The sequence below is a fragment of the Odocoileus virginianus genome, chromosome 15 (assembly GCF_023699985.2).
Source record: "Odocoileus virginianus isolate 20LAN1187 ecotype Illinois chromosome 15, Ovbor_1.2, whole genome shotgun sequence".
Taxonomy (NCBI): domain Eukaryota; kingdom Metazoa; phylum Chordata; class Mammalia; order Artiodactyla; family Cervidae; genus Odocoileus; species Odocoileus virginianus.
The window spans coordinates 45,740,019-45,752,643 of NC_069688.1; the positions used below are offsets into that span (position 1 = coordinate 45,740,019).

The window sequence follows — 12,625 nt, forward strand, 5'->3', positions numbered from 1 at the left end:
GACCTGAACTTGCGCAAACTCCGGGAGATGCTGAGGGACAGGGCCTGGCGTGCTGCCATCCACGGGGTCGCAAAGAGTCGGACACAACTGAGCGACTGAACAACAACGTGCTTCTGTGGGTCAAGCATCCACAATCCTCCTTCAAAGTGAGTCCTCTGAGGAGTAATGGTTCCTCAGACACCCTTTGGTATATTAGTCAGTCAGAATGATTCTCCAGCAAGAAGAAAACAAAACAGCAGGAATCTTGCTTCCCACCGTCCTCCAGTGACAACGCCATCGAGTCTGGGGTGCTGTTTCCTGTCCACCAGGGGCCCACAGGTCTGAGTAGGGCAGAGAAAAGGGAGGTTGGGGTCTCTGAGGACAAGCTTCCCTTCTGAGAACACCTGCTCAGACACAATCTCCAGCAGGCAGGATGGTGGACACGGCCTGGCGTCTGGACAGTGGTGACCAGAGAGGGGCAAGACCCCTTCTGTGAGCTGGCTTTTCTTCTTAAACTCACCAACCCTTCTGTGCGGTCAGTGGCACTCTCTGAGCTATTTCCTCCTGCTTCAGTGACATTCTAAAAACTCCCTTTCCTGATTACAAGCTTGAGTTAATGAAATGTGGAGCGTTTGCGTTGGGTTGTGTTACAGGGCGCTTTGTGATATCAAGTGTCTGAGATAAAGACACCTTTGAAGTCACCCATCTGAGTAGTTTCATAAAGGATGTCACAACCACCCTGACACCAACCAATCTTACCTTCCTTAGAGTGTTGTTATGTGTGTAGCTTGGTGGAATTTCATTATATTTATAATTATTCTTTTCACCTTTCCACAATGGCCTTCGGATAAAAATCACATTACCTTCTTGGGTTTCTTGTTCCTGGCTTGACTGCCAAATCTATGGCACTTTATTGATGTTTCCTAATTTTTAATCATTGTGAGGTTTGTGTAATCTGAGACTTGAGGAAATCTGGTGTTAATAATACCTTATATTCCATTATTAAAAATGCCATCTCCGAGGTCACATGTGACTACTTAGTCCCCAAACTTGAAGGGTCTTCCCTTTCTCTGTCAACTGGTGGTTGAAAATGACAAAAAATCCAAAGGAAACCCGCTGAAGCAAACACTGGAGAGTCTGAAAAGAGGGGTCATCAGACACGGTTGGTTTCAGGAGTGGAGCGCGTCATGAGAATGCAGTCCTTCTCCATCTCTCCTTCCTGTTGTGTCTGTTGGCTTGTTCGTGGGACTATTCCCTGTTGTAATTTACTCCCTCCAGGATTCAAGTCCAACAGGAAAGTAAAAGCTTCCCCTCTGCTCAACAAAAACAAGTTGGGGTCTGCTTTCACTGAGCACAGTCAGTCTTCTTGGGACCCACATCATCGCTGAGCACATCACTGTGGCTGTGATGACGTCCTGCTGTGATAGGGAGCGCTGAGGTAAGTGGGCCAGTCCCAGAGCCCAAGGTGCCACCAGTTCCACCAAGACAAGTGTTCTGAGCATGCACGTGGAGGATATCCTGCCGAAGAAACTCCACCGACTACTGGCAGGAGGAGGATGAAAACAGATGGCGGAAGAGCGCACGTCAGCCTCTCTCCACCACTTCTTTACCAGGGCCCTTGATCCTGGTGCCCTTGAAAATCCTGCATTGCTGTCTTCCCTCACACAGGGCTCCCTGAACTCCCTTCTCTCCGACTGTCCCTTTTGGCCCCCTCTTGTCCAACCCTAGCGCCTCAGCTTAACCACATGGGGCTCAGACTCACCGTGCCATCATCTCCTCTGTGCCTTTACCTAGCTTGTTCCTTCACCTAGAAAGCCAGCCCTCTCCCCACCCCTCCTCTCTCCACATTCGTGTCCTCTATGCTAGAGTTCAGGCTTCCCTGGTAGCTCAGCTAGTCTGCTTGCAATGTAGGAGACCCCAGTTTGATTACTGGGTCGGGAAGATCCCCTGGAGAAGAAATAGGCTACCCACTCCAGTATTCTTCAGCTTCCCTGGTGGTTCAGATGGTAAAGAATCCGCCTGCGACACGGGAGACCTGGGTTTGATCCCTGGGTTGGGAAAAGCCCCAGGAGGAGGGCGTGGCAACCCACTCTAGTATTCTTAACTGGAGAATCCCCATGGACAGAGGAACCTGGTGGGCTACAGCCCATGTGGTCACGAAGAGTCGGACTGACTGAGCGACTAAGCACATGCCCGAAATCAAATATTCTTTGTGAATCGTCCATCTCTAATTTTCAAGGCAGAAATAAACTTTCCCTTTCCTCTAAACTCATATACGTACCCTCTCTCAAAAGTAGAAACTTCTGGTTTATGTAGTTATAAATTGAAATATGTATGTGTGTTACTGTTGTCTCTTAGTTCCCTGAGGGTGAGGATGTCATTTATCGTTGTTCCTCACATAATTAAGAATATTTAAAAAGAAATACAGATCAAGTGGGTCTTCCAGGCATGGGTATTTTCATGGTTGCAGAGATGTCTGTCTGTCTCCCTTCCTCTCTCCTTCTGCCTCTGTCTGTGTTTTGGTACAGACGCATTTTTCATAAAGAGAAGAGATGAGGTGAATTTCTTTCCCAAAAGTGCCTTTTCTTATAAAGGAAAGCAAATATCCCTCGCCTTTAAAACTACCTCCATGAAAGGGAAACCCTCCTACACTCCATGAAAAGGAAACCCTCCTTACATTCCTACCAAGAATTTAAACTGGTACTGCCACTATGGAGAACAGTATGGAGGTTCCTTGAAAAACTAAAAATAGAGCTACCATATGATCCAGCAATCCCACTCCTGGGCATACAGCCAGAGAAAACCATAATTCAAAAAGATAGATGTACCCCCAATTCATTGCAACACTATTTACAACAGCAAGGGCATGGAAGCCACCTAAACATCCACCAACAGAAGAATGGATAAAGAAGATGTGGCATATACATATATATGATGGAATATTACTCAGCCATAAAAAATGCAGCAATATGGATGGATCTAGAGATTGTCACACTGAGTGAAGTCGGAGAAAGACAAACATGTGATATCACTAATATGTGGAATCTAAAAAAAAAAAATGCTACAAATGAACTTATTAACAAAACAGAAAGGGACTCACAGACTTAGAAAATAAACAGAGTTACCAAAGTGGGGAGGGAGGATCAGAAGACTGGGATTAACATATACACACCGTTATATATAAAACAGACAATCAAGAAGAACCGACTGTATAGCACAGGGAACTCTATGCAGTACAGTGTAATGAATCTAAAAGCGTGGATACATGTATAACTGACTCACTTCGCTGTAGAGCAGAAAGTAACACAACATTGTAAATATCTCTTTTTCTCTAAATTTATTTTTATTAGTTGGAGGCTAATTACTTTACAATATTGTAGTGGTTTTTGCCATACATTGACATGAATCAGCCATGGACTGACATGTGTTCCCTATCCTGAACCCCCCTCCCACTTCCCTCCCCATTGTAAATATCTTACACTCCAATAAAAGTTCATATAAATATGTTAATATAAATAACTTTAATATTAAATAAATGTATCCAATAAAACTCCATAAACTTTTAAAAATAAATTAATAAAACTACCCTCAAGATGTTTCCCTTCTAATGACCAAGACCTCCACGTGGAGCAGGATTCGGAGCAGCAGAGTCTGAGTTGCACTGACCTTTGGTTGCACCCCCATCCTTCGGGTGCAGGCCCATGGTGGTTGGAGGTGGATACGCCCCTTCTCCCCTCCCTACGCCGTCCCGCGGCCGAGTTGATAAACCCGGACGCGGGGCCCTGGGGCTGTCCGCGGACACCGAGGAGGAACGCGCCCCTCGCCATGGCTGCGCCGTCGCTCCTGCTGATCCGCGGGGGGCGCGTGGTCAACGACGACTCCTCGCAGGAGGCCGACGTGCTGGTGGAGGACGGCGTGGTGCGGGCGGTGGGGCGCCACCTGCTGCCGCCCGGGGACGCGCCCGCCGGGCTGCGGGTCCTCGACGCCGCCGGCAAGCTGGTCCTGCCCGGCGGCATCGACACGCACACACACATGCAGTTCCCCTTCATGGGCTCGCGCTCCGTGGACGACTTCCATCTGGGCACCAAGGTACCCGGCCCCCGCGCGCCCTTACACCCCGGACGCCCGCCCAGTCCTCGGCCGCCCCTCCGGCGGTCCCCGGACCGGGAGGAGAGAGCCGGGGCGACCCCGCCGGATGCGGGCCCCCACGCTGAGCTCCTTCCTTCTGGGTGGTCCTCCTCGGGGGGCATCAGCTCTGCTTCGGCCGAACCAGACGCCCCCCTGCGCCTCTCTTTGGGTAATCTGACTCATTTAAAGCAACCTATTCCCTCACCCTCGTTTTTCTACCCCCCTCCCCGGAACCCCTCCTTTTCACTGGGTGTTCTGTGAAACTCCGAAAGTCCTCCTTAATATCTAGACTCTTTGTAGTCGACGCTCTCAGCCAAAACCAAATGAAAAATCCATTCACCCAGTAGTTACCGCCTTGACTCAAAAGTTAGCAGCGCACGGCGGGTGATGGTGATGAGCCCACCACATCCACAATCGTTGCTGCCACCCTCCAGCAGAAAAAGTATTCATGCAAGGCCGACGAGGGTTTCCAAGAGCGCTGTTGCAGAAACGGTCTCCCGGCGATAGCTCTCGACCTGACCCCATCCCTTCTCCTACCTGCTTGCCTGGGGACATCGAATTCAGACCCGGATTCTTGCTGATTGAGCACCTGCGGCTTTCACAGAGGGGTAGAAGGATCAGATTACAGATCTCCCCAGGTGAGGGAGGCCTGGGTTTCTCTAAACACAAAGGCCTAAAGACTCAGCCTATGAAAAGAACTGAAACGAATCTCCAAAGCTTCCGACAGAAAAAAATAAAAATTAGAAGATGAACAGGGCAGCTTATAGGAACCTGCAGTTAAAACTGCACGCAGCCACTTTGCCTGGAGTCTGACCTGCACCCTTCTTGAGGCTCCCCTTGGGGCTGTGGTGGGACAGCCAGCTCCTTGCAAAATGCAAGTAGTGATATCCTGAAGGTCTGAGCTGTCTTTGCGGGTTTTTTCTCATTGACCATGCTCTGATGTGTATGAAGCAAATCGGGCCGTTTAGTCCAAGTACAGGCTGTGCGGTTTCAAAGCAGTTTTGAGGATTTATCTGTTACCCTACCGATTTCTAACAGCTTTACTCTCTCTCCACCTGTCTTCCTCCATGTTCCCAATCCTCTATAATTGACCAAAATGTTTAAGAAAAAAAGGACTATCTGACCCAGAGAGGTGGTCTGGGGCAGGCTGCTGACACCAACATTTGCAAAGCTTCCTCCTAGTTACTAATTATCAGGACAATGGTCAAGGTCTTTTATAGGAAAGATCAGTATCTGTTGAAGAGTATTCACTTTTCTCTTTTGCTAAAACGTGAAATTTGCTAAATTTCAACAACTTTATTTATGTTGACATGTAAAATACATTTTTTCAGATATCCAAGCAAAATACACGATTGTAGAAAGTTGGGGGGAAAAAAATAGAAAAACAGAAAGAGGAACAGTATTACCCATAATTTCTCACTTGGTGACAATGTTGTGGTTTAATGTCTCTATGGTTTTCGTGTGTTTTATTTTACATAACTGAGGTGGTGTTGTGCATGTGTGTACCTGTGTATAGAAATCATGTGTGCTGTTGTATTCAGTTATTGTACATGCACTTTCTGTTGTCACGGACTCATCATTCACTCGGTGCATTGCTGATGGCAGGGCATTTCATTGACACCCCCATTTACCAAGTAGGGAGCTGCTGTTGCTGATCATCAGTCAGTCACCAGGCCCACTAGCATCATTCCCCTTCATTATTTCCCTTTCTCTCATCCCAGATGAAGCAGCCAAGAAGGGTTAGAATGCTGTGGGGAAGGGACGTTCCTTCTCTCTTTCAAGATGATTGGTGCATGCCCGAAGATCTAGGGAGGTGGTTCTCAGTTTTCTACATGTACTTGTCCATTCTGGGATTCCAGTTTGGAGAGGTTTATGATTCCATTACGGTAAAGAATCTGCCTGCAATGTGGGAGACCTGGGTTTGAAAGATTCCCTGAAGAAGGGAAAGGCTACCCACTCCAGTATTCTGGCCTGGAGAATTCCATGGACTGTATAGTCCATGGGGTCACAAAGAGGCCGACACGACTGAATGACTTGCACTTTCACGTCACTTCACAATTCCATACTTAGAAGACAACTTTTTGTAGCATATTATTTAAAGAACTTTCTGGTTGATTCTCTAGGCATTTCTCACTTAAAGGCTGTCAAAACATTAAAGGAAAACATGTTTTTCATGAGCTTAGAATTGAGAGCAGAAAACGATATGGTCAGAGATAAGGTCAAAGGTTGAGCAAAGACCAAATGCATGTTGAACATTAAACAGTACTCACAAAAGGGCAAAGTTGCAAAAGTTTACTTCAAAATCAGTTGGTTGGATCCCAGGAGATACCAACCCTTCCACCCCCACTCCCTAAACAGATGAGACTCCATAACAGGGAACCAGACAAGTAAATATAAATAAACATGAGCATTAAAGTATTGGCCTGAGTTCTGAAAGAAGGCCATCATGAAGTTATTTTGTCCTCTTTTCTAGAGTCTTCACGATAATTCCCAGTGCAGAGTTGGTGGTTTTGGATTTGGGGGAATAGGGACAGAGAAGTCTTTTGTAAATGCTGGTCATATTTTATACTAAACTTGAAAGACATGAGTACTGTTGAACAGCCTTTGCTTCATCAAGTCTGTGCTATGTTTTAGGCACTGTGCTTTGTCTTCCAACCATCCCAGGTGCCACTGTCTACCCTTTGCAGTTAAAGAAGCTGAAATGTAAGTCACATGGCCATGGTTGCACACCTAGTAAGTGGCAGAGTCGTTCTTCAAATTCAGGACCACCTGCCTTCTATACTAGGTTCTCTTCCTTTCTGAAATGATGATGTTTTAAAAAATCTAATGTTTAGATTCACCAAAGTGGCCATAGGTAGATGAAAAACCTATATAAGTAAGGGGTATGTTACTGTGAGATGGCTTTTGTCAAAGACAGAGCAAAGTCAACCTTAAGATATACAATAGCCCTTCACCTTCCCAGTGCTGGAGACAGTTAAGGTTGTCAAAATAAATATATACTGCAGGGAGTGCGTTTGTGAGACATTTGTACCTGCATTTATAGCCACATCATCTCTAAGGGCACAGAAATGGGTACCTTAAGTACAGAAAGCCATAAAGTAAGAATGATATATCATGCTTTCAGGAAATGGGCCCCAAAAGGTTAGACCAGTGTGTGCTTCCTGCAAGCACCAGGCTGATCATTTATAATATCTGACAAACAGGAGGGATACTGTTTGTGGTGTTCTGTGTATTGATCACTAGGTTGTGATGGAGCCAAATTTAAAAGCTGAAATATAGGTCAACCAAAGGTTACATATGTTGGAAATCTAATTCATGTCAGAGGTAGGTTTAAAGCCTATAATTGATTTACTTAATTACAGGTAAAAGCCTTCCTTCCGATATAACTAATGGTAATAGCATCCTGCTTTAAAGAAACCACATTTCATTTTGTTATTCTGTACTAGATATACAGTAGTCTTCCAATAATTTAATATCTGTTGTGAAAGACAATGGGATTCTTTATTCAAATGGGTATTGTAAATTAGATAAACTTGAAGGAATTATGACTGCTTTTACAACATCCTGTGATAAGAAAGTGAATTAAAAGAACTCAGTCCATTTTCAAATATATATATATTTGTATTCAGACACAGACACAGCTTGGAGTGGGTGAACTCACATTAAAAACCTGGCAGCATCTGTAGCTGGCAAAAAAAGTCATTTTTTTTTTAAAATTGAGGGAATGCAGAACACCTTTTATGTGAAGGACAAAAAGTCCTCAAAATTATCAAGAGAGAAAATTATACTTTGCTCTGGAACTTTTTGGTAAAATGCCATGACGGTGATTACTTATAATAAGGGAGTGGAAGGTATATGATTAAGCACACATTCACGGTTGTATTTATAGAGCTTCCTCACCTTGTAGGAGAGCTGTGATTCAGAGAGTTTGGTTGCAAACCAAACCTCTTTTTCTGTTGCCTCTTTTTCGGAGCTCCAGGATGAGTTTTAGAAGGAGTGCGGGCTGACTCTGTGACCTTGGGCAAGTCAGTTCCTCTCTGGGTGTTGTCAGTGTTTCCTTATCTGTAAAACAAGGCAATAATAGTGAGAACATCTTCAATTAAACAAAGCTTTTAAGTAGTGAAAAATATATATTTATCATTCAGGAAAAGGCTGGAAATTATAGTCGCTTAATATATGTGAGTTGAATGAAGAAACTGCTCTTTAAAAAAAAATAAAAGGATAATACAGAAGAGTATAAAGAAAAATAATAGCTAGATTGCCTACAGTTTCAACATTTTGCTTTTAACATTTTCATTTCAGATTTTTCTTTTTTGGGAGGGACATATAAACTTTTTTCCTTGTACTAAATTGTGCGTGTGCTTTGGAATCAGCCTTATTCATGAAACCTTTCCCCAGGATCTTCGCTGTTGTCAGAGAACATGATTTCTGTGTCCTGTTGTCTTGTCCAAGACTGAGTCCCAGATTTTTCTCTCTGGTCCCTTATCTCTTCCACATCAGGCTTCCATTTCTGCCCATCTGAATATGTCCCGTAAGCGCCTCAGACTTCAAGTCCTCAAATGTATGCTTCTCTTCTAGTGCTTGATCTGTTTTTTTTTCCTCTGTTTCCCCTTCTGTTAACACCTCCACTCTCACTGTGTTCATGTGGGACGTTTTGGTGGCATCCAGCTTTTTTTGGCTTGTGTATAACAGTATGACGTAATTCATCGCTCAAATGCTTGATAATTGACATGGAAGTCACCCCTCAGGGTGAAATGCCTGGGCCGGCATTGGACCCATCTTAGAAGAGTCTAACACATACATCCAGATTGCCTTTCAGTTTATACCCCAATCCCCACCCACCTCCACAGCAATACGTCCTAATTCCCATCTCATTGCATCCTAGCTAATTGTGGATGTTGACTTTTTAAAAATTGATGCTAATTTAATAGGAAAAGCATAGAATTTCTTACTGTTTTTAAACAAGCATTTCTTTAATTGCTCGTAAGGCTGAGCTTTGAACATTCTTGTGTTAATAGCTTCCATGGTCCAGCTGTAAAAGTGTGTAATTCTATGATTTCCATCAGTGGCTATTTACTGATTACAAATTTAATCTTTGCAGTAATCAGAAGACAGAAATTAAACCATCTCAAAGATTAATTTGAAGCCACTCGGTATGAAGTAGGGCTTTGGCTCTATTGAGGGTGTCGTGTGTTAGGAAGCCTTTCATTGAATTTTACAGAATTTGGGACTTGCCTTCTTTCCGTTTTCATATTTGTGTTTTGCATGCTTTTCACTCCCACTTGTTTTCTCCTTCACTTATCTGGACCGCAAGTCTTCCGTGTCTGACAGAGGTAGTCAGGAGTCATGGTTTCCTTGATACTGCTATCAGGAAGGAAACTTTTCCTCTAACCACTTATGTTTAGTTTGGTGGGTAGCTCAGTCGGTAATCTGCCAGCCGTGCAGGAGACTCAAGTTTGATCCCTGGGTTGGGACAATCCCCTGGAAAAGGAAACCAAGGTAAACCACTCCAGTATTCCTGCCTGGAGAATCCCATGGACAGAGGAGCCTGGTGGGCTGCAGCCCATGGACTCGCAAGAGTCAGACATGACTTAGCGACTAAAACCACCCCCATGAATTGAACTGACAAAAGACAGATGCGAAAGAGAAAAGATAGATTTTTAAAATTCATGTACATTCAGTCCAAGTTCACAGAAAAATGTGATTCAAGAAGGCAAGTTAGAATTAGGGGCTTCTATATCACCTTGGGGCTTCCCCATGGCTCAGCGGTAAAGGATCCATCTGCCAGTGCGGGAAACACAGGAGTTGCAGGTTCAATCCCTGGGTCGGGAAGATCACCTGGAGGAGGAAGTGGCAACCCACTCATATTCTAGCCTGAAAAACTCCATGGACAGAGGAGCCTGGAAGGCTATAGTCCAAAAGGTCACAAAGAGTCAGATATGACTGAGCACAGGCATGCCTATCACCTTAACATGGAAAGGCACTTATGGGAAAACAAATGGCTTTTAGGAGAGACCAATGGGCTCTTAGGAGAATAGATGGAGATATGATATTTCATGACAAGATCTATTTAGGTGTGGTGCAAGTTCTAGTATCAGGTAGTAAGAGTCATCTTCCTGGAAGGGGATTTATGACAATTCAATTCTTTTTTGAAAGGCTCTGCTTTCAGGCAGGTAAAGGAATTTGGGGGCGGGGTGGGGTGGGGTGGGGTGGGGGAAAGGCATCTATTCTCAGATGCCTTCAGCTCAAAATGATTTTTATGCCACAGTGGCATATTCTGGACCTCATCACTGCCATTTAATATGGAATAGCCTTAAGGGATGGATTTTTAAAGTTCATAATTAGGTTCCATGAATTCAGGCAACAAATAGTTCTTGGAAACCCCTTAAGTGCCAGGCATTGTGGTTGGGGTTATAGAGATGAAACCATGATCTTTATTCTCAATGGCAGACAGACTGGAGGTATATGAGGCTCTAATTTTTCTTGGCTTTGGTAATAAATTATACACAGTGAACTTTTGGATGTGTAGGCTTAACTTGAATTTTGTGTGACTATTTTTGAGTGAACACTTACAATCTGGCATTTTCCCTTGTGCTTAGTAACCAGTCCTAATTGCTGACATCACTGGGCTACATTTCTGATAAGTGAGCTTCAGCAGCTGCCCAGAGCCTTCCCCTCAACACTGCTCTGTCCTCTTCTTTTCAGATGTCAAATCACAATTGAGAAAGGACACCTCACTGTTTCTGTTACAGTTCATTGCCTCTAATAGAGAAATTGTGTGTTACAGTGATAGTGGTCATGAGTTCCTCAGCCCTGAGGATCTGTTTACCCATAAATGCTTAAAATAAAATAAAGCAGATCATAATCTTGAAAAAAAAAACACAGGAAATTATTGGAGGCATAGATATAAAAATAGACTGTAATTGTTTTGTTAAAAGTCCTGTTTAACACTGATTAAGTAATAGGCTTGGGACAAAACTGAACATTCAGCTTTCAAATGTGCTTAGAGCCTACATTCCATGTTAACATTTTCATAGAAGGATCTTGGCGACAACACAGCCAGGGCTAGCAATGTTTTTGAGAAACAGAATCACGCATGAATATGCAATCTGCACAGCTTTCCCACTTTGCTATTGGAGAAGTGAACCATCCTAATTATTCTACCTCATAATTTCTGGGAGAAATTCATTGGTCTCTCTTCCTTTCTCCCTTAAACATTTAAAGAATATTTATGGACTGTAACAGGCATGAGGCATATGGCAGTGAAACTACATCAACTAAATAAAAAAAATCTCTGGAGGATGGGATAAAAGCTCCCTAAAGCAGACCAGTAGGCAGCCAGGGCTAAGAGTCACTGAACTGGGGACTTTCCTGACAATCCAGGGGTTAAGACTTCACCTTTCAATGCAGGGGGTTCAGATTTGATCCCTAATCAGGGAGCTAAGATTCCACATGCCTCAAAGTCAAAAAACCAAAACATAAAACAGAAGCAATACTGTAACAAATTCAGTAAAGACTTAAAAAATAGTCAATAAAAAAAAAAATCTTAAGAAAAAAAGAGTCCCTGGATTAGAGAAGGGACAAGGAGAGAAGAATGTGGGTGACTTGACTCTCTGATATGGAAAGGAACTCAGATCATGCAGAGCTTTAGGCAGCTGTGTGATAACTGTTTTTCCTTCCTCCTAACAGCAGAGGGAAGTCAATAAAAGGTGGAAAGTGGCCAGCATGGCTGGGGAGAAGGTGACCCTACAGAGGCTAACTGCTCTAGTCTGGTCAGGAGATGCAGGTAGCCCACGGAGCAGTGATGGAAGGATGGTGACCCAGGGTGTATGTCGGGGAGGGGATACGTTTGCTGATGGATTGGCCTTGGTGATAGCAGGGAAGAGAGGTAGACGTCAAGGGTACCTCTTGAGTCTGTGGTTTGCCCAGTTGGATGGGTGATGGTGTGATTAATGTTTCACACTTGGGGAGGCAAAGAGTAAGGCAAGGTACTGTGGGACATCTCTTTTAAAGTATTTTTTACTTATTTTTAATTTGATTTATTTATGTTTTATTTTTGGCCTTGCTGGGTCTTCATTGCTTCGTTCGGGCTTTCTCTAGTCGTGGTGCGTGGGCTCTCACTGTGCTGGCTTCTCTCGTTGCTGAGCACCGGCTCTAGAGTGCATGGGCTCTGTTGCCCCACAGCACAAGGGACCTTCCAGGACCAGGGATCAAACCCATGTACCCAGTACCAGCAGGTGGACCCCCACCCACTGGACCACCAGGGAAGTTCCGGTGGAGGACATCTTTTTACAAAGCTGCTTATGCTTCTGAAGTTAGAACATAAACTGGAATCATGAAATTTGCTTTCCTAAGTCTTAGTGACTATGAGAAAGTTAAAAATTCAGCCAAGTGTTTTTCTCCCTAAGGCTCAAATGTCCTGTTGGATTTCTTTTTGATTCATTTGGGTTGAGCAAGTCCTGTGATGAATTTTAGTGAAACAAAGTCACTTGTTCCAAGATGAGCTTAGAAATGAAAA

The 12,625-nt window shown here is 44.1% G+C and overlaps 1 protein-coding gene across 3 annotated transcripts in view; it reads left to right on the forward strand.

Annotated features, from left to right (window-relative positions):
- Nucleotides 1-3,770: 3,770 nt before the first annotated feature.
- The window catches only part of DPYS (dihydropyrimidinase), a 91,908-nt gene continuing 83,053 nt past the window's right edge, over nucleotides 3,771-12,625 (forward strand). Inside the window, exon 1 of one of the 3 annotated variants that reach the window (XM_070477253.1) lies at nucleotides 3,771-4,068. In XM_070477253.1, coding sequence (XP_070333354.1) covers nucleotides 3,805-4,068 — 264 coding nt within the window. In that variant the 5' untranslated portion in view covers nucleotides 3,771-3,804. The remainder of the gene's footprint in view (nucleotides 4,069-12,625) is intronic. The other 2 variants (XR_011491496.1, XM_020885932.2) reach the window with 2 other exon arrangements.